Below are 22,853 nucleotides of genomic sequence, written 5' to 3'. Positions count from 1 at the left end.
CGGGATCCCATATGGGTGCCGGTTCTAATCTTGGCAGCTCCACTTCCCATCCAGCTCCCTGTTTGTGGCCTGGGAAAGCAGTCGAGGACGGCCCAATACCTTGGGACACTGCACCCGTGTGGGAGACCCGGAAGAGGTTCCAGGTTCCCGGCTTCGGATTGGCGCGCTCCGGCCGTTGCGGCTCACTTGGGGAGTGAATCATCGGATGGAAGATCTTCCTCTCTGTCTCCTCCTCTCTGTATATCTGGCTGTAATAAAATGAATAAATCTTTTAAAAAAAAGATTCCTCTGTATGCTGATTTTTTTCATGTGCATATCTCAGGATCTTTTCCTTATGTTTGACTGAAGAAGGTTTGATTATCATTTGTCATGGTGATGATCACCTTTGATCCCTCCTACTAGGAGTTCTGTTCCCCTGTGTATGTTGTTTCCCAATTCTTTCTCCATATTAGGGAACTTTTCACTTAATATTTCATTGAATACATCTTTAAAACCAGCTTCTTTTTCTGCACCTTCTGGAATTCCTATGACTCCCATAATTGGCCTTTTAATATTGTCTCTTAATTTTTGAATACTTTTTTTTTGCTTGACCCAGCTCTATTTCCAGCTTTTTGATTGTTTCCCTATTGTAGCACGACATATAATCATATCTCATCATTTAGATTCTTACTGCTGCCTCCTTCATTCTATAGTAGAGGCTTTCCACTGAATTTTTAATTAGCTCCATTGTGTCCTTTCTTACTAATAATTCTGCTTGATTTTGTTTCAGTGTTACTATTTCCTGTATGACATAATCCTTAAGTTCCTATATGTGCTTCTGTTGTTGAAAAGAAACTTTATAACAAGTTTTTCAGTTCTTTATCCCCCATTTCCTCAATGTATTCCTCAGTTAACTCAGGTTAACAAAGGCTTTTGCTCCTTTGCAGGGGAGTTTTCAGTAATATTCATTGTATCTCTGTCTCTTCTTTTGCTCTTGGTCACTGCACTTCTGGTTAGCAGTTTTTCTCCTTAGGGCAGATTTCTAAGTTATGTCACCCACATGTCTACAAGTCAATTTCATTGATTGAGTTTGGTAACCCGTTGTTCATTTGTAGTCACTTGTGCCACTCCCTCCAGTGAGTTTCAGATCTGGATTATTGTGTTAGGCTTCCACCACAGTCTCTGTAGCCCCAACACCTGGCTTGGCACTCTCCATCTCCTGTGATCCTGTGCTGTGACTGAACAATTGCCTGTACAACCTCTCTCTCACTTCTGATTTGAGAAATTCCCAGGATTAAAGGGAGACACTAGCTGTCCTAAATATCTGGGTTGTCCGTGATGCTGATCTTGCTGAACTCTGCTGGTCATTAGTTCTGAGGGCCACCTGGATCTATTCTGAGTATTATCTGTAGCATATCAAAGTCGGTACTATTTTTCCTGTGAGACCAGTGCAACACACTGAGCCTGAAGTGATTTTGCTCCCTGCAACAGCAAGAGCTGAGTCAATCCATGTGCAGCTCACTATTATCCCTGCAGTCCCACAGCCACTGCCACACTGTACAAAATGGTGCCCAACATGGCACTGGTGGAGTTCTGGATTGGCTGGCCATTAGGTCTGGGGGCTATCTGGACCTATTTTGGGTGGAATTTGTAGGATGCGACATGTGAGCCACTCGCCCGCTTTCTGTGGTGCCAGTGAATGCACAGAGCCAGAAATGAATTCTCTCCTGGCTTAGCCTTGTGATACTACCCGAAATGGCCCCCAACATGGCACTGCTGGTGGTCTGGGCTGTGAAATCTGCCCTGTTCTGCACCACCTGCTTGGGGTCTGTGCTCTGTCTGCTCCTGGTTGAATCAAATAAATCTTTGCCTGTGTTCACCTCCCAAGCTCTTAATGAACTCCACTTCCCACCTGGCTGCTGGTGGATCTCTGGCCATTGGTGTACCTCAGATCACCATTTGTTGACCATTGGTGAGGTATCTGGTCACTGCGACACCACTCTGTTGTTTCTGCTGTTTTCCTGTGTCCACAGGTCTCCAGGGACCCCTGTGCTGTCAGAATGCCCTCTCCTATTTCCTGGAATCTTCCGTTTTTGCTTCATGCTGGCTAATGATTCCACCGTCTTGATTCTTCAACAACATTTTTTTCAACATCAGCAGTACTGACACTTTAGCCTGCACAATTCTGTGGTCTAAAATCGTCATGTACATACAGAATATTTAATAATAGCCTGTCCTCTGTTCACTGGATGTCAGTAGCAGCCTATCCCAGTTGTGACAATCAAAAACATTTGCAGATAGTCAATACCTGGAGCAAATTGACCCTAGATTTAAACCACTGACCTAAGAAGGAACAAGTACCCAATGTATTAGATTTTTTTTAATCCAATTATTGATCTATTCATTTACTCAGTATTGATGGATCACCTACTCTGAGCTTCTGCATCTAGATACATGTGACTCAGTGTGAATAAAACAGATATAGGCCTCCTTTATCAGAGCTATAATCTCAAGGAAGGGGTCAGAGTATGAACAGATAAGAAGATCCATTTAAATGGAGGTGTGTGCCTAGAAGAAAGTAAGTCAGGGTGGTGGGGTAAGCAGTCAGGAAAGCGGGGAGGTGCCCTGGAGTGTGAGATGGAACGCCTGGGAAGCATTACAGGCAGAGGTCCTGACAGAACAAGCAGCAGGGCAGAGTCCCCAAGGCCAGACAGGGACGATGAATACAAATGAGTCTGTGTCACTGCAGAGGTGGCAGAGGAATAGGAAAGAATTATATGCCATGGGAAGAGGTCTGGTTTTATTATAAGTGTAGTGGAAAGCCACCAAGGAAATCAGTTTAGAAAGAAATGTGAATATATAAACTGATGTCTAGACACACAAGAAAATGCTATATAGAAGTAAGCAAAGAATCAGACGTACATTATGATGGATGAATCTCAGGAACATGATGTAAAGCGAAATGATTGAATTATATAAAATTCAAAAGTAAGTGAATACATAAGTAAAACTTTACAAATGGAATCACAGTAGAAGATTGAGGGAGGCAGTGAGTGGCACTCATGAAGAAGCTCAGAGTGTCATTCCAGGAGCATGTTCATGTGGCATGATAACATCACCTGTTACCAATGTTGACTTCCAGCTGACATCTCTGATTTCAATTAGCAGCTACTACAGGGTGCCGTCAGAAGCACTGAGATGGTTGGGAAGTTTGGGCAAAAGTCCAGGGGGATATGATGGTGGATTAAGTTGTGGTGGGGCAGTGAAAGCAAGGGGGATGAGCCAAGATTCTGCATTATTCTGAAATGAAACCCAGTAGTACTTGCTGAATTTATTGTAAGAGTGAGGGAAAGAGAAGAATCAAAAATGACTCCAATGTTTTTCACTTAGGTACACGTTGTTTTCAGAGTGGAAAACAAGAGTTCTTTTCTACAGTTCTAATTATTAGTTGCCTACTGCTGTGTAACCAACTCCTCTGAAACCTAGCAGGTTAAAATAACATACATGCGTCCCTTCTCTCTGATGGTGTGGAATATGGCTATAGCTTGGTTGGTAGGAGTGGGTGTCAGGTTCAGTGTCTCTCATGTGGTTATAGCTGAGATGATGGTGGTGACACTGCAGTTTTGTGGAGGCTTGACTAACACTGCACAGGTCAACACAGGGACAGACATGGAAGTATAGTGCCTACTGGCAGCCAGGCTAGGTGGCTTGATGTCCTAACATAGCAACTAGCTTCCCCCAAGCAGATGAACCAGGAGAAAGCAAAACAGCTCCATCTGTTGTGAGCTAGTCTTCTGAGGTTCCACTTTCTTTTGCTTAGACATTAGCATGTGTGGGAGGAGCCACCACAAGCAGGTGTAGACCTGGAGGCAAGAGTCACAGGGGCCACTGGGAGACTGGTTACCACAAACACACCAGCTAGTTCATAAAGTGCCTAATTTTAGAGCATACTTAAAGCATCCTCTGTTTTCCTCTGATTGCATAAAATAGCAAAAAAAAATATGATCACAATCAAACTACTTTTCTAAGATCAATATCATAACCTACTATAAACTGTCTTAAAAAATCAGAAATTTAGTTTTTCATGTTCCAAAGGTTCTATGTCCAAAACCAAGGTGTTGGTTTCTTCTGGAGATTTCGAGGGAGAAATCATTCCACACTTCCCTTTTATCATCCGCCATTTGCTTGCAGTCTTGGCATCCACCAGCTCGTAAATACTTCTGTATTTCTTCTGCCTTGACATTTCTTTCTGATCTGTGTCCTTGTGTATTCTCCTTTTCCGTCTTTTTAAAGGACAATTTTACTGGTTTTCAGAGCATAACCCAATCATGGTATATATTTATCTCAAATGTTACCTTAATTATACCTATAAAGACTCTTATTCCAAACAGTCCCATTTTCTGAAATTTTATATACACATGAATTTGGAGAGGACATTATTCAACCCACTACAATCAACAATCTTATCTTCCTGCTAGCAAAGCCATATTCCATTTTGACATGATATTGTAATATCATTTATAGTTTAGCAGTTATGCTTTTTTTTAAAGATTTATATATTATTTTTATTGCAAAGTCAGATATACAGAGAAGAGAGACAGAGAGGAAGATCTTCCGTCCGATGATTCACTCCCCAAGTGACCACAATGGCTGGTGCTGTGCTGATCTGAAGCCAGGAGCCAGGAACTTTCTCCAGGTCTCTCACACGGGTGCAGGGTCCCAAGGTCTTGGGCCATTCTCAACAGCTTTCCCAGGCCACAAGCAGGGAACTGGGTAGAAAGTGGAGCTGCCGGGATTAGAACCGGCAGCCCATAAGGGATCCCAGTGCGTTCAAGGAGAGGGCTTTAGCTGCTAGGTCATCATGCGGGTCTATAGTAGCATGCTTCCTAAAACATTTCACCATCCTTGGTAATATCTGAGGAAGTAACCAGGGTTTCAGTTGCTTATATTATGACTATTTCTTCATGTTTGTAACATACTTTTCCCAGTTATTCTCAGTCACATCATCATTAACCTTGGGCAAAATTTTGAACCAGAACCAAGTGAGTGTAAAAGCTCCAGAAGTTTTGATAAATATTAGCACAAGTTTATGTGTGGAGATGTGGATGAGAATATTTTTGCCTTTTATATACACCCATTCACTTGTGAAACTGCTCAGTAGGAAAGCGATGTGTAAAAAGCTAGACATATAAAATAAAATGAAGTTCTAGGAGTGATGATCCTGACTTAAATTAGAACCTGTGATCTCTGATTTTGTTGAATAGTAAGTCAAGAAGCCAGAGCTTCATTCCACTCCTGAGTGGCTGTGATCAAGGCACCTAACTTCCATGGGTTCAATTTCCATCATTTATGAAATGAAGAAATTGGATTAAGGACTGCTTTCATTCCGAAAAATTTGCAGATTCTATGAGCAGTTCACATGGATCCCCTCCTAATGGGTTATTTATGATGTTTATTCTACTTAGCTTAACTCAGCAGTAACTCTGTATACTTTATTAATAGCCTACTTTTGTACTGTGTTGACACTTTGGTTGACTCAAAACAGACTATGTCTAAACGGTTCTCTAAACTTAAAACATAGTCAGCCAACCTTTCCAAAGACGTCTCTCCCTGCAAACAGCCAGGTTTCTATTGAGAAATTACCATGTGTTTAAGAAGCATGATAGATGGTTTGCACATGAATAACTCATTTAATTCACATAGCAACTAGTGCATGAGATATGCACTATTATTGTAACTGCATTTTTCAGATGAGCATACTAAGACGCAGAGATTAAGTGCTCTTCTTACAGTTACATAGCGAGTCTTTGAGGTTTGTCCTGTATATACTACTATTCTGATATTGTTCAAGGAAACATTACTATATGACTGCTGCTTACTGTAGACTTTATACCATAATCACTATATTACAGACCACTAAACTTTAACTCCTCTACCAGAGATTACTATAAAGAGATTTTAAAATACCGTACATTAAATCTTTACAACTTTTCAAGCACATCTAAGTAACATGACCTGCAATTTCAGAATCCAGTAAAGAACAGAGTAATATTTTCTTCATGTGACTAAAGTATTTAAATTTAGACAAAATTAAAAGTTTGTTTCTTCATTGCCACTAATCATATTTCATAGCTTGTATCCCCTCTGTGAGACTGTAGAGACAATGCGTTTCCATCATTCAAAGGTGTTCTATTGGACAGCCCTGTTTCGTGACTTCAGGGAAATTTGTTCTTCAAAATTTCAGGATGAGATTGTATAGTTAGTTATCACATTGTGAATACCGAACTGTACTGAATTTAATATTAGCTTTCTCACTTTCGTTATATCCTCTCATCAAGTTAAGAAAGATATCTCCATTTTCTCCATGGCAATGGCATTTGACACTTCAAGAATCCACTTTACACTAGGTGTGACATTAGAGGTTTGAACAAACCCAACAGACCCTGTTTTCCCAACTATCCAACCACAACAGACAACTTGATGTGATTTTTCAGACCAAGGATAACATGTGCTGGCTTTTGTTCAAAGCTCTGATATAACCATGCACCATCCAAGTAAACTTGGGTTCATGACTGCTAAGCAAGTTACACAATGAAACTGTGTTATAGGTAATGGGAAAAAAATCTTGTGAGGATATGCTGGGCAGTTATTTTGGAGGAGAAAGGAGAAAGCATTCCTCACATCCGTCAATAGCTGACACCAAAGTGGGGCCTTCTGGAGAGCAGAAAGTGCTTTCTTTGTCTTTGTGTCTTCTATCCAGTCTGTGCAACAGCCAGCCCAGGACCCTGCTCACATTTGTAGCGATTGAAACTGCTAAGGCTAAGTGCTAGACTGCGTTGGTTCATACAGCTTCTGAAACAAGTCAAATTCACCAAACAAAATCCTGAATTGCTTCTCTTAAGCTAAAAGAAGCAGATATTCTGTAATGCTAAGCAGCTCCAGTGTGAGAGAAGATACACACAAGAAGTGACTTGCAATGCCTGGAAACTGGATTCGCTGCCTGGTCTGACTGATCCAGAGGCAAAACAGGTGACTCTGTGCCTGCTCTGGTGCTGACACTTGTGTACCACCAGTTCATTTGCAGAAAGGGTCTTCTCTGAGCAGCTTTAGCTCACATCTGTTCTAACATTTGGCTCGTTTCCCAAATTCTTGCCACCTGGTCCTGCTCTCAAATCAAATGCTTTCCCATCTAATGAGGTTGCCAATGCCTCCATGCATTTCAAGCAGAGAGGAGCAGCCTGAACTGGCTCTCCTACCTCTCCGACTACAGTCCTCTAGCCTGAGAGGTCAACAGGATGTCCAAACTTAGAAGAGAAATTCATATTTCCAGATAGTGAAAAATTAGACTGCTGTTCCCCTCTGAGTCACACCCAAATCTGATTCTTTTCAGGTCAGTGAGGCAGATGGTTCAGGATCTTAAGGACAGAGAAAAGTCTAAGAAGTCGTATGTCCTGTATTTCATGTTCAAAATGGTGACCACCACTGTTAGGTCTTGCTGGCACTGCTTGCAACATCTTCCAAAAGTGAGACAGATTCAGAAATCTGAGCAGTGCAAGACCCAACTTCCCAAAGCTGAAGCAACGTATGTAGACTTAATGGAGTAGGTGTGGTGATAGACGGGAATGTTGCCTAAAACCCACAGCCACACAGGACACACATGCACAAAGATAGGTTTTTGATTCATTTTATTTCTTCCACTGAAGCAGTCGTAAGACCCTCCTTGACATCTAGACATAACCCTGTTACCTCACTTGAGACAGGTTCAATGATCAAAGCTGGCCACAAATTCCTTCACTTTGAGGATATGAGAGGGAAGTTTCTCTCTAGTCCGTAATTGACATATACAGAAGATACAAATTTGCACCCCAAAGAAAGTGTGTCACAAAGAGGCCTTGCAAAAACATCCTACACATGTGAGTATAATTTATCTTCCAGAAATGTACCACATAGATATTTATGTGAGTGTAATTTACTTTGTAGTCTATTTTTTCCCTGACTTCTGAGGAACAACTTTTAAATTTTCAGGTGGTTTCCTGAAGGTCTTCATGAAATCTGAAAGTTCAGATTTATAAAAAAAATATGAGCTACAGAAAAAAAAAAGTTTTTAATCATGTGGGAATTCAGAAAATCCAGTTTTTAGCCTCCTAAGTATAAATTGCCATTTTAGTCTTTTATCATTCTGTTGTTTTGTTAGCATGTATTTAATAGCACAATAGTTTCCTCAAAGACAGAATGGCAACAAAAATTTTATCATTTTAATACCTTCAAAAGTCATACCTTTTAATACCTAGAAAAGTTTGAAAATGGTATTTGCCTTTTCAAATCAAATTCCCATTTTCATACAATACTTAAGCCTCCCTAAAATGCCAGTTTTCCTACCTTCACAAATTTTCTGAAGACCTAGAAAACTTATTCACATTCCATCAGTTTGCTTTGGGTCACCCTGATTGGCTATTCTTAGCTAAAAGCTGCAGGAAAGAGTGCATTAATGAATCCCCAAGCCCGCACACTGTAAAAGGTCATTACACATCCCTCCTCCCCAATTGAGCATCACATCCTACTGAAATGAGGGAGAACATCTCTTCAATGAAGCAGGACGCCTATCATAACAAGTCAGGAGAAAGAAATGATTACTTTAGAGTACAGACTTCAGATCTATGAATAGCAGTTTTATTACAATAAATTCACAGAGTAAAAATTTAACAGGAACACAAAGATGATTCAGTGTGTCTGAAGAAGAAAACAGTAACAGAGAAAGGGGAGCTTTTAACGCAGTAAATGTTTGCTCTAGTAGAGACAAAATAGAACAATTTACACTGGTATTTTGAAGTCCTTCCAGGAAAAGAGGGCACTTTCAGAGACACTAAGGAATGGTAGAAGTCACTGCAGCTTTACCCACCCTTGGCCACAATTTCTGCATTTCCCGTGTCTGCTTATTTCAGTCTTAGAAGCAAAGTGGGGAAAATGCAGAAATGACAGAGAGTCAAGGCAGTTTCTGAGGGTTAACGAGTGATCTGGGGCTGGATGGAGGTCCAAGATATAGTCAAGGAAGAGTAACCCCAGCTGGTTTTCCAATCTTAACCTGACTATAATATGGCAATGATTGTTATGATTGTTATTATACAAGTCATTGCTGTATGGAAGACTTCAGAAAGTTTTTAAAAAACATTTGAATAAGTATAATTTTTTTAAAAGGGTACAATTGAAAGCAATCAACTTTGAACATGGAATTAACATTATGACTCTGCCTGAAGTTGCTTCTCACAAGTTAGAAGCTCACATGCCTTTGACTACAGCCACAGGATCAGTGTGGGTTTTATGTCAACCTAGCTGATCATAATATACAAACTCACTCTTCCTGTTCCTTGGAGCTTCAGAACAGTTTTCTAAATGAAAAAGATAGCATTTTTTTTCTGCTGAAAAGCACAGGAGAAGCTTTGCCTTTGGAGAATAAATCTACCACAAAGAAAAGACTAACCTATGAGTACTAACGTTGAGAGGCTAAGTGCCACCACTTGTTTTGCTCAGGCCCCAGTCTGTGTCAGTTTGCATGTCTGAATTATGTGCTAGAGGTGAGAAGGTGTCAATATCTCCTTATCATGAACTGCTTCGTTTATCATTCCCTTGTCTCACATCTTTCTGAACTCCCTAATCTAATTAAGGAAAAGATGGAGGTTCCATTCAATAATGAAATATTAAACCTTTTATAAGTGTCTGGTCAAACAACCAGGTCATTAGATGCATTCACTTACCATCTATTCCTGTGGTCAACCAGTAGGAAGCCTGCCTGGGCACACTGCTCTAAGAAGAAGAACTTTAGATTCCAAGGTAGATGCCTCACATTTTTGTGTCATCTGGTTGCAGAGAAAGGCAATAGTGAATAAGGTAAACAACCTCGCAAAGCTTGTATGGCAAGTACAGTCTCATCTTAGAGAGATGAGAATCTCCGGAGATGAATCCCGGGTGTGCCTGAAGCTCATCAAAGACCGCGGTTTGGGAATCCCTGGGAACCACAATGAAGACTGGAGATGTTTGGGATTGTGAGGGATCAAATCGCAGCCAAGAACCAAGGAGTAAAGAAAAGAAGAGGAAGAACATTTGCTCAGAGAAACATGTTCTCCACACTGTATGTTCTAGGACACAGATATCGCACACATTGAGAGCTTGTGAGAAACGCAGAACAGGAGAAAAACTTTCATCCCAAGCAAGTGCAAAGACACAGTTCTCTGTGATTTGTGCTCCAAAGACATGACTTTAAGAACAGGAGTAGAATTCTCTATCCTGTTTTCTAATTGAACTCAGAGACTTAAAACAAACTTCTTTCATGCCGTGACACCCACTAATGTATGTAAATATGATGCCCACACAGAATCTCCTGACTCAAATGTCTGTTGTGTGTACTGGTGAGTGTTGGAAAGGAAATCAGATTGAAATCTCCACATGCACACAGATTGTATGGGCAATGATTTCCAAATTTCATAAAAAAAGTTCTCAAAAATACAAATTTTGATTAAAATGGAAATGCCAGAAGAATGCTATTGGCATCTAGTGGCAAGAGCCAGAAGGGCTCAAATTATCCACCAGGAGTCCCACAGCCCCAAATGCTAATGGTGCCAAGGCCAGAAGCCCAGTTCCAGGACTTCTGTATGAGGTGAAATGTGAGGAATTTCTTTAGAACTTAGGAGCAGCCCCTCTTTTCAAATATTTCTCTCCATCAGATAAGAATTTTGTAACCTACCATATCCTACCATGTAACCTACCATCCCTCCCTCTTGTGCTTTCAGCAGAAACTAGAATGATTTTTGTGCTTCCTCATTCTTATGACTCTCATTAATCTGTTGCACACAAGTCTCTTAATCATAGACATTCTCTTTAGAACTAAGAAGGAAGCGAGTGGATGGACAGACACATGGATGAGTGGATGGGTGGGGGGAGGAGGATGAGAGGCTGCAGGAATGGGTTACTGGAAACTAGGAGAATGGGGGTGTAGGAGAATAGGAAAAATTAGAAGGAAGAAAGAAGCAAGAAGGGAATCTGCTTCAGAAATGGAAAACAATTGGATGGCTATCAGTAACACTTCAACAAGCTGTGTAAGGAGTACACTTCAATAATCTTTTTTTTCACTTTCAGAGAAAAAATGATCCCTATGCTCTTGCATCCCTGGTGTCCTTTGAAGTTCAGAAGATGCCATACAAAGATCAGCCAGCAAAACTCCCAGAAGGAAGAATAGCAGTGAGTACCTTCAGTCATATATGGGCACAAATAATTGAATTAAAATAACATCTTAATGTTAATACTCAATTGGGAAGCATTTCCCTCTTCAGAGCATTGCTTTCTTAATTCAGAACATTTCCTGCTACCTTTTGATCTGGGATTTTAATTTTGGTATCTTAGGACCATGTGTTAATGAAGCTATTTTGCTACAGAGAAGTCAGATTGCAATGAACTCTATGGCAAAGTCTGACTCATTTTAGGTGAGTCCAGTGGGCAGGAATGAAACTTCCCTGTGGGGAGCTCACCATGGACCGTGACTTTGGTCATATTTTCAAAGAGCATAATTCTAATTTTAAAAAATGAAAGAATGCATTGTGCACTTCAGATGAGTGAAATGCCATTCGTCATTTGTCAGAACTAGGGTTACTACTAAACATCACTGACCCTCAGATCCCTGGCAGAACAAATCCCTACATCTTTAGCAAGCAAGCAAGGTTGTCCAGAGAAAAGGGAGGACTGATTGGGCGGGGGATCAGCAGGCTCTGCCACGCAAGCTATGCCTTTCCAGGTGTTTTGAAAACCCAACATTCAGACCACATTGGCTATTCCATACATGTTTACAACCCTCAACTTAAACTCCTGGTCCCCAGGTACTTATTATGTAAAATGTGGTTAGCAGACCTGCAATTGGCCTCATCTGGGAGCTTGCCAGACCTACAGGAGGAAACCCCTGCTGAGTCTCCCTCTGCTTGTTATCAGAGCATTTATTCAGGGCATCCATGACAGAGCATCTAAGTTAAAGTGTTGTCACGTCTTCTGAGCCTTGCTTTTCTCTGTAAGAGTTAATCCTCCTCATTGAATCTACTATGAGTACTTTCACTGAAATTAATGAATGGATGAGTGATTCTCAGCACCTGCTATGCTGAGACGCAGAGAGGAAAATCTAAGGCTCTCCAACTAAAAGCGCCTGGGCCCCCACCCTGGCTCTACACTAGAATCAGGAAAGCTTTGGGAAGTCACTGTGCTTCTCTGACGCTGATGGAACAGTTAAGAACAGTCATAAAATAACACACATTTTTCATGATGCTCTAGCATTGAATCCAGAGGAACTCAGTCTCAAGTCTCATCTCAAAGTAGGGCATCTTCTCTGGCTAAGTCCTGCAAAGCCCAAATTTGAAATGACAGTGAAGATTTACACAGGCCAAAGGTTTGAAAGCAAGCACCACAGCCTCCCTTCTCATTTCCATCATCTCTTTCTCTTACATGAGACGGCTCTTGGAGGTTGGATTTATGTTCAATGCAGAAAGCAGAGGCTTTGGGATTTTAATATAGAACGTTCATCCCAGATGTTCAAAGGCTTGTGGTTCACAGTGAGATAAGCACTTTTGTCTGCTCTGAGCATGCGTTCCCTCACAGAAACACATGTTGCAGTCCATTCCATTAACAGCACTGCTTCTCTTGTTGCTGCCACAGGTGACAGCCTGCTGTTCTCAGCTCATCTCAAAAGATCCACAAAATGATCCAATATATGCTTTCCCTATGCCACCACCCCTGTTACTGCATTGAGAAAAGAAAAATTAAAAGGCTTGTTATCTGATGCAGGTGATTTACTACACCCTTTCTGTAAAGGTTATTGGAAAAACATTTGGAAATTGGCAGTGCTTTCAAGTTCCCCAATATCTGATTAACTGGAACAGATCTTGCCAGTACAGAGTCAGCTGCGCACCACAGGGAAACAGTCTCCTGGGGCTTGATTTGAAAGAAGCATTCTGATCGGAGCTGTTAGACTTTGTTTCTACAACGTCCTTCTCAAGGGTCATGTCATCCTTCTCTTGAAATAAACCCAGGAGAAGAGCATTGTTTTATGGGGGACACAATCAACTGGAATTGGTGGTTTGAGGATCACCACAACTTCCATTTGTTTGTTTGTTTGCTTGCCTGCTTATTTTGTAAGGAAACTACATACTATTTGCTTGTTTTCCTGGACTCCTGTGTGGAGTGATTAGTTGGTACTTCATTTTCAGTGTGATTGTAATTCAGCCATTTCTTGAAGCCCAAGTAACTTTAGATATAGAAGATAGCAGGCCTTAGCTGTGTTTTTTTTTTTATTACATTTCATTTTATGACACAGCTTCATAGGCTCTGGGGTTCCCCCAAATCCTCCCCGTGCCCTCCCTCATGCTGGATTACTCCACCTTATTGCAATATTACAGTTCAGATCCAGTCATGATTCCTTCATTGCAAGCATGTACCATGCATAAAGTCCAGCATCTTATTGTCCAGAAAAGTTCAACAGTTTCTTGGGGAGAATCTCTGGTCTGAAAGCAGAGCTGGCAGAATATCATCCCGACTAATGAAAAGCCACAACATAACATCAGCAACAGTTTTCAACATTATGGAGTTAATTGACATGGTATTGAGTGACTGCTATGTTAGAAAATGTAAGTTCTTAACCACATCCTGTGACTACTTCATTGACATTTCTATTTTAATCTATACACAACCAGCTGCTATATACCTTAAAATGGCTATAGGGTACTATTCAGGTGTCTCTTGTCTATTTTCATTTTTGTATTTAGCAGTTTATAGTGTTGAAGCATAATTTTTACTGAACTTGGCGAGTTTTAGGATAGTCCAAACTGGTTTATGACTCTAACAAGGCATATGTTAACACTGAGGTACAGAACTTAGCTGTGTTTGTAACAAATGAATTCCTCATGTGGTATGACAGCTGTCCTGTACAGAGGTGAGGGAAAGGCTGTGTAATTCCAAATTTGTGACTACACACAGAATCCTTTTTGTGTGACTGAACAAAATCCTTCAATTACTTGGACATTGTTTCAGTTCACTGGTAACTGTGGGCATTTGCATGTCATGCAACCAAAGTCCAGTTCCACGATTTACAGCATTTTCAAAAGCAGTTATTAGATTATATGAAACTCCTGATTTTAAGGCTCATCCCTAAACAGTTAATACATTTGATTTTCAGAATTGTTAGCAGAACATAGCACCTGAAAATGGACTTCTTACATTCACCAATTGTTTGCAGTGAGGACTGCTTTTGCCATAGGGTCATTTAAATAGTGACACGGATGCTCAGCTGGCCCACTTTATGTTATTATTTTGTTCCAAATGGCACAGTGGGTAGAGTGTCTTCATGAATTTATTTAAAACACTCTTCTGACCCCACTGAAGTATGTTTACACAAGATTTTGTGATACATAAATACAGCTGTCAGCATTAATTACAGCTGTAAATACAACAGAGCCCTCTCCTTCCACCTTGGTATTTTTTTGTCAAAATATATATGAAAACATAGCATAAATGTCAATGATAAAATATAGGCAATATTAAAGGCTTATTTATGGTCTTTCCACCTTCACAAAGAACAAAAAGATTTACAACCTAATGAAGGTAAGATTAAATGTTCCCTACTTAGGATCACTTTAAGAGAGTCTAAACTGCTTACAATTTATGGTTCCTACTTCCTAAAATTGCAGATAAGCATAATAAGTGAATTGTTAAAATGTTATGCTATTGCTTTAAAAGGCTCCAAGTTAAAAATAAACAAAAATGTATTAAAAGTTTGTTGATTAGTTGGCACACAATTGGAATTTTCTCCTTAAGCTTTAAGCACGTTAGCTACTCCCATTTCTCGTCTTTCTTAAAGCAGCTGAAATATCTCATCACAAGCCTGCATTCTGAGAGTTCACTGTTGTGTTAAATACACCCCATGCTCTGTCTTGGGACCACCTTTCAATGACAGGCACTTAGAACAAGAAGCTCATCCACTCCAGCTACTCTCCCTACTCTGGAGATGCAGAATCAGGCATGGTAGCTGCTACTCAGACGTAACTATCAAGATTCTGAAATGTGGCAGATATCACTACAGAATGGACTTGTTGCTTGATTTCATTTTAATTCACTTAGAGGCAAACTGAAAACACAAAGAACCACGAAGGATTTTCACAAGCTTCATGAAATGTTTGGTTTATCTTCTCACTTCATTTATTTTTCCCACAAATGTTGAAGCCCCCTCCTAGAAGCTGCTTTTCTCATTGACCAGAGTCATTGTTTTCATGGGATTGCATTTCACTTTAACCACAGAAAACAGCAATTAAATGTTGAAGTGATCCTTATCTTTTAAATATTTTACTTCAGAATAGTTTTAAATTTAAATTATGACATTGTAACCCAAAATATTTCCATATAGCTAATCACCCTGCTTCCCCATTAACATCTCATATTTATAGACTTGTCATATTTACAGATTTGTAAATGAACCACATCCAGCTTGCACTATTTTGTTATTCAAACACTATCCATCCCACCTCTCCTAGACTCATGAATCAGCATGTGAGTTCAAATATAATCATCTCTTTTATCAGTAACAAACAATGATCTGTTAGAAACAGATAACTGAATGTTGAAATTATAACAGCTGTATCATTAATAGATAATAGTTGGTGTTTAGGGTTAATCAAATAAAATGCATGTCCCCTGATTTTCATTCTTTTAAATTTGGCAACTAGCAATTTTCATTGCAAGTCAATTACATATCAACTATTTGTGAAATGCATGTCAACTTTATGGTAAGTGAATGCCAACTTCATCTTAAGCACATGCCAGACACATGCCTGCTGTATGTGAGGCCCATGAAAATCAATTGCTACTACATGTGACAAGTGTCACAACTGCATGTTAATCACTCAAATTGCTTGATAATACCAATCACATGTGAAATACATGCTAAGCATGTGCCAATCATGTGTGGCCCACACACCCAGCAATGCCATTCACATATGATCTGCATGTTATACAAAATATGTATTAAGGACATGTTAGTCATATGCCAATTACATGTCAAGTAGAATATAAGTGTGTTGATTCAGATGCCAACTACATGCTAAGTATATGAGAGCTGTGTGTAAGCAATGTGCCAGTACCATGAAAATTACATGCTATACACCAAGCACATGCAAAATACATTTCAAGTATATACCAACATTCCCTGGCAAGCACAGTTCTGGGATTCTATCCTCTCCTATGGAATGGTGGTCAAATCATACCATGGAGTTCTTGAGTGTGCTGCTGGATGGCAATCGTGATTTTTTTAAGCAACACACTTAAAATGAGTAACACCTAGACCAGCTTGGTGGTGGAGGGAATGATGACTACTATCTAGTTTTAACTAGATTTGCCTGCCATGATGAATCTTGTCTGGATTCCAACATACTTTCATTGCTCTTTTCTTTGACAAAAGGGTTTAACAGCATGACTGAGTTATTGGTTTTCACAGGGGTCTGCAGCTCCCTTGCTGTCTGGACTTCCAAAGACAGCACCCCATAAATATGTGAGCAATAGAAGTACTTCTTCTATCACATGGGATGGGGAGCTGGGGTGCTCCAGAGACCACAAGTGTGCAGTGTGTAGGGAAAGTCTTTTCTCCCAAGCTGTCTTACAATACTGAGGAATGAGCTGTGCTGCAGTCTTTGGGTACTTGCTTTAATTTAGCATCTGAAAATTGGATTTAGGACTGAAAGCATATCCAACACAGCAAGATAATTTAAGTCCCTGCTAACGGACTCTACAATTATAGAAAATGAAGGATGGCTAACTTAATGATCTCAGCTGCCCTTCCTCAATAAAGCACAGAATCTGTACTTAGACTTCTTGCTAACACTAATCAGTGGTGTGAACTGTTTAGTTCCTCTGAGACTTCATTTTCTCATCTGTAAAATGAGAGGGATTTCTCACGGTCATATCCAGCAGTTCAAAGTTGTTCATAAGCTCACCTCTCAATGAAGTTCATTGAGTTCTATGGCCACATGTGTTCAGACTTGGTATTTTATAGAGTCCCTTGGTTTGTTACAAGAAAAGCCCAGTGGATTCTTCGCTCATCTCAGTATAAAAATAAAAAGCTGGGATTTGGCTGCAGACAGAGAACTTTTATTTATGAAATGACCAAGTGAACATAGAAAAAGAGGGAAAGAGAAAGCACCTCACAGGAGAGAGCCAGGAGATGGGTGACCTCTTAAAAGGAGAGAGGGAAAGACACCCAACGTTTTTGGAAGGGTCTTGGGATTTTAAGTGTTCCCTGACCCCTCCTTGTCTGGGCAAGAACCTGTGAAGATGTTTCCCATTGATGGTCTCTCAACCAGTTAGGAAATAGCTGGGCAGTTCTTGTGCCATCACTTGAAGGTGTGGCCAATATTTTAGCAGGCTCGTGTGGGTCTCATCGTGGACACTGTTGCCATAAAAAGTTCAGCCCAGGAGCTGGCATTATGGAGTAGTAGGTAAAACTGCAATGCTGTCAACCCATATAGGTATAAGTTCATGTCCCAGCTGCCCCACTTCCAATCCAGCTCCCTGCTATTGGCCTGGAAAAAACAGAAGATGGCTAAGTGCATGGGTCCCTGACACCCATATGGGAGACCTGGAAGAAGCTCCTGACCCCTGGCATTGGCTTGGTCCAGCCCATTTTTGTGGCCACCTAGGGAGTGATCAAGCAGATGGAAAATTGAAAGATATCTCTGTCCCTCTCTCTTGCTCTGTGTGTGTGTGTGTGTGTATAACTTTGACTTTCAAATAAATTAGTAAAACTTTAAAAATTAATGTGCAGCCCAACTTAAGACACCTCCTAAGCATGTTATTGGTTCTTGGCTCACCTCATTCCTATCTTGGAGTTTCTGTGGTTATGAGCACCCACCAAACAGGTGTCAGTCATATGACATTGACCATTGTGCAGGCCTGGGAATGTGCTAGTTTTTAAAAACTCACAGTCAAATATTATAACCTCTTAACTCTCCTTCAGGACAATTTCGATTATTATGTTGGTCCGTTCAGAATTATCCCAAGCATTATACTGGTAATGACTGCTTCATTTCATTAAACAGTTTACAAATTAGAGCTCATTTGCTTTATTTTCCATTTCAGATTAAGACATCAGTTATTTGGGCAACTCCAAATGTTTCATTCTCAATCCCACTCTGGGTAATAATACTAGCAATACTTCTTGGATTGTTGGTTCTGGCTATTTTAACCTTAGCCTTATGGAAGGTAAGTTGATTTAATTTATTTCCTTTTGAACTGAAATAACCAATAAGGGGATTTAGAAGTACATCTGAGGGGTTTAAAATGACAATGCTGGAGGCAGGATTTAGTATTTTTGAACAGTCACAGGACATAAAGAGAAAATAGTATCTTATTTGCTTTGACATACGTAATATGCTTATGTAGCTGACATGTAAGAAGACAGAGTTTTTAATATTGCTTTCATCTTTTCTTTTCAAAAAATGGGTAGGAGATCTTGTGAATAAATACAGTTAGACTTTCTTAACTAAGACCTGTGATCCTCTTTCCAATCTGCTTGGAGTGATGATGTTATGAAGTCTGCTTTTTCTTGTTCAGTTAACCCAGGTCTTAAGCTTTTTCTGTTGACATGAGCTTATCATCAATCCCTAGAGATCAGTCATTGTAAATACTGGATAAATGCAATTAATAAAGGTCAATTCTGTTTTTTTTATTCTAACCATCAATCAGACCAAACTGATCATGCATGTTAAAAAATGACTGCACTTGTTTCTTAATCTTGTCACTTGTCCTTTTGCATTAAGAAGCTCTAATTCACTCTAATTTACCCTAGTCAATTTTTTCCTCTTGAGTCAATTATTACTGATATTTGTTCTAAAATTCTACAATGAAGATTAATTTCTGTCGCAAAAATCTGTACAACTGCCAAGTTTGCCAGATTCTTCCACACTCCAGTGTCACAATCTTAGGCCTCTAAGAGAAATTAACCTACTCACATTAGCTACCCACTATTGTCATTTTAAAATAATACATAGGAGCAGGCATTGAGTTTAGTAATTAAAGACACCTGCATCCCATGTTACAGTCTCTGGATTCAATTCCAAGTTCTGGCTTCTGACTCCAAATTCTCCCCAATGCAGAAATGGGGAGCGGAGGGGGCAAGGAGGTGGGGAGAAAAGGGATGGGTTCAAATCATTGGGTTCTTGCCACTCAAGTGGGAAATCTAGATTATGTACCTCATTCCTGGCCTAGGCCTGCCCCAATTCCAGCCATTGAGAACACTTACAGATTTAAAAAAATGGGTGGAGTTCTCTCTTTTTTGAATCAATTTGTGTTTTTTAATTTAAAATAATCTACGTCATGCTTAATGGACCTATAAACTTAGAAAACCATAGCTTTGAGTTAAAGAATAGTTTTTATGATCATCATCTTCAGGGTTTATTCCTTTATTTGTCTGCTTTGACATGCTAAACCCAATCAGTATTTGACATACCCTTAGAAATGGATTTTTGTATTGCTGTACTATTTATAGTAACTGTTATTCTTCCAGTGAACATAAGATGGAATCATTTGTACCAAATTACAGATTACCACACAAAGATCGCTTGATAGTCATAAGCCAAACCCAGGGCTTCAAACCTGAGAAACAATAAACATAATTGAGATGCAAGATTTCTAGGAAAAAAACTACATTCTCTTTGGCAAAATATAAATAGAAATGTGCCCTCCTCCCTGAGCTGCTGGTTAATCTTTGCAAAGTCAACAAGATATCTCTGTCTGCCTGATGCCTGGAAGTGAGCCAGCAAATGAAATTGTCCTAAATACGCTGCATGTTCCACCAAGTGTAGGGGCTACGTGCAGCCATCTCTCCATTTCTCATTCCAAGGTAGCCAACAACATGTCAGGAGGTAACATCCCTTTCCTGCTCAGCAGCTAGCATTGCTATTGGTTTCCAGACAAGGAGGGAAGCTCAGTAGGAATCCTTGAGACACACTGCTGTGATCCCAGAAAAGTATTCCAGGTCTGGAGGAGTTTGGTGGAAACAGGCACATTGTACCATGTCCACCTCATGGCAGGAGGAGCGTGCAAGTCCACTGCCTGTGCCCAGCTGATCCTGTACAGTGCTTGCGTTGTACAGGCAGACAACACGCTGCTGTTGCCTCCTCATTGAGAGGACTGGGCGGGTTGCTTCCACAGAGCTGCCAGCTCCTTACAGATTAGATGAAGCGCATGTTGCTTCAGATGTGTTCTGCATGAAGTCCCCCAGAAGGCTCCATTTCACAGCCCTTTCATCTGTTTTTCAGTGTGGCTTCTTTGACAGATCAAGACCTCCCCAGGATGATATGACCGACCGTGAACAGCTGACAAGCAACAAGACCCCAGAGGCGTGACAAGAAAAACAAAGGTCAAAGGACATGGACACTGGTCCTGTGCAAAGATGAGAAAGAACATCGGAGTTCAAATAAAGGTTTTCCTGTACCTGCCTGTGACCTCAGATATGGAAAGACCCCTGAAATCATCACTTCATCCACAAAATGCTTTGGAGAAACTGTCACAGGCCCTGGGAACATTTTGAGAAAAGAAAGGCCAATACTGTGCAAGTAATCAGCAGTTGTGCACGACTTCTTTTGCTCCAGTCACTCTATATTTGGCAGACACTTTGAAATGGGTGTGGGGCCTCAGGTGGCTGTCTGGAAAATCCAACTGAAGTTGCAAAGATGAAATGTCAGAATGATCATAGACCTGAGAAGGTGAACTCAGACCAAACTGTCCAACACTACTGTATCAAACGGAATAAGTGACACCTCCCTGTGGACGAGGAGTGTTTCTGATGACACTGTGGCTCAGGGAGACAGGCCCTATGTCATTGGTACTGTGAAAGTACTTTGGAAACCACAAAGATACTCTCATAAGTGAGGATAAACATGTATTTATTTATTTTCCATCCCTCTAGGTTGAGTATCTGATCATTTGGAGGATCTGGAAATTGAAATTTGGTTAGTTCATTTTCACTGAATTTCCTCCTCAGATCACCACTGTGTGCAGATTACTCTCACAGAATCAGAGACAGTGTTAAGGGAAAGCAAATCAATATTGCTACTTTCTACCTGAAATCACTGATAGTCATGTTATTCGGGAACTCACATCTGCTTTAACCAGCTTTGAAAAGCATGATATTTACATATTTCCTTGTATATACATAAATGTCTCCTCATTGACTTGGTTAACACATGAATGTCAAGATACTCTCCACACTTTATGGTATTTAAAAGGAAAAATGTCTTGAGGTGATTAGTATTAAAAAGCAACTTAACAATATGGATAAAGATTATTTTTCAATACTCATAAGAAGCAATATCAATATTTAGCTTGAGATTAAGTAAACAATTTCCAAGCTATACATTCTACTTATTGAGCATAATTAGGATGGAAGTGTGAAGCTATGCAGGTGTGAGGCAACTCTAGAAAATTGGTTCTTAAGTATTTCCTTAAAATTTCTTATTCCAACACAGTGCTTATTTTTACATTTCATGTTTATAGTGCATAACTCTGGAGAATATTCTTTTATTTAAGCCTTTTTCTAATCCTCTGGAATTTAGCCATCAAAGAGAACTGATGTTTAAGAATTCTTGTAAATAAACATATTCATGTATAGTATTATCATTTTGAAGTAAAATTGTTAAGTTCATAGTCTGCACAATTTTGTATCCTTTTTATAATAATGGAAAATAGCTATGAAGAAGAAATGCTGAACAAATTTTTATGTGCAATATTTTATAAACCTATGTATCTGGGACATGTTTACACTAGCACTAATTATTTTTAATTGATATCTTGATTAGCAAGTATGGTAGAAAAAGCTGAACAAAATCTTACAAGTTTACATAGCAGTTGGAAAAATTAGTGTCCCAATATTAACAATGCCACATTATTTGAAGGATGAACTGAACTCATGGACACTAAATTTTATGCCAGCCTTAACCTGGAGGGAAGCCAAATGGCTCCAAGCTGCAGAACTTCACTGGGAAGCAAACAAAAGGCACCTGGCAGAAAATGCTGTTGCCAGGGCATGTTCTCCCTGCCTGGAAACTAAACCCTGTCTGGGAGGAGCCCCGTCTGTCTAACTCACAAAGGCTGAGCCATAGGTACTTGCCTCAGAATGTAGGAGGATCCCACATTGGCCACTGGAGTCCCCACTGTTAGCACTATTAGTGCGCTGGGTAGCTCTAAGAGTAGGAGGCCATCTGCAGTTCTTTCTACCTGAGTCAGGGCTTTCATTCTTGTGCCTGACCCTGACCAACAGAAAGATTAGCACCTTGGGATCTTGAGTCATAAGAGTCCCCCTCCCCAAGACAATGGACTCCTTGCCTTTAAGATAACATTTGCTAAAGAATGTAGAACTCTTCTGGCTATCATGGATAGGAAAGCTTTCCTTTGCCAAGGACCATCTGGATATTCCCAACATCCTCTACAGGCCACAAAAAAAAAAAAAAAAAAAGAAAGAAAAGAAAAGAAAAGAAAAACACCACACACACACACACACACACACACACACACACAAAACCCTAGCAACTTAAAATCTAGCCTGCTGCCTTGGCAGGGCCACAACAAATGATATCACAGGCCTTCCTGATAAATACACATACAGTTATGCAGAACTAGTTGCTATGGACACCTTGCAGAAATTAGAAATGCCAGGAGGCAGCCTGGAATCTTTAATGGAGCCAGGCATCAGGGTTTTAAGGAAATTTGGTACTCCTTCAGTCTCCACCAAGACTGGTCACCTTGTTGATGAGCACAGGTATTGCTACCGAGGGCCATTGCAGAGGTCTGTCACACGCATGCAC

At 40.2% G+C, this 22,853-nt stretch overlaps 1 protein-coding gene and 1 long non-coding RNA gene across 2 annotated transcripts in view; one reads left to right on the top strand and one right to left on the bottom strand.

Moving 5' to 3' along the window:
- ITGA8 (integrin subunit alpha 8) overlaps positions 1–22,229 on the top strand; it is a 170,343-nt gene extending 148,114 nt beyond the window's left edge. Inside the window, exons 28-30 of the mRNA XM_058669292.1 lie at positions 11,110–11,211; positions 18,130–18,252; positions 20,310–22,229. Of these exons, the coding sequence (XP_058525275.1) occupies positions 11,110–11,211; positions 18,130–18,252; positions 20,310–20,396 (312 nt within the window). The 3' untranslated portion in view covers positions 20,397–22,229. The remainder of the gene's footprint in view (positions 1–11,109; positions 11,212–18,129; positions 18,253–20,309) is intronic.
- Positions 1–22,853, bottom strand: part of LOC131481250 (uncharacterized) — a 201,033-nt gene that overhangs the window by 51,493 nt on the left and 126,687 nt on the right. The gene's annotated exons all lie outside the window — the stretch shown is intronic.

Source organism: Ochotona princeps, chromosome 10 (genome assembly GCF_030435755.1).
Source record: "Ochotona princeps isolate mOchPri1 chromosome 10, mOchPri1.hap1, whole genome shotgun sequence".
Lineage (NCBI taxonomy): Eukaryota > Metazoa > Chordata > Mammalia > Lagomorpha > Ochotonidae > Ochotona > Ochotona princeps.
This window is presented reverse-complemented; position numbering and strand designations above follow the sequence as displayed.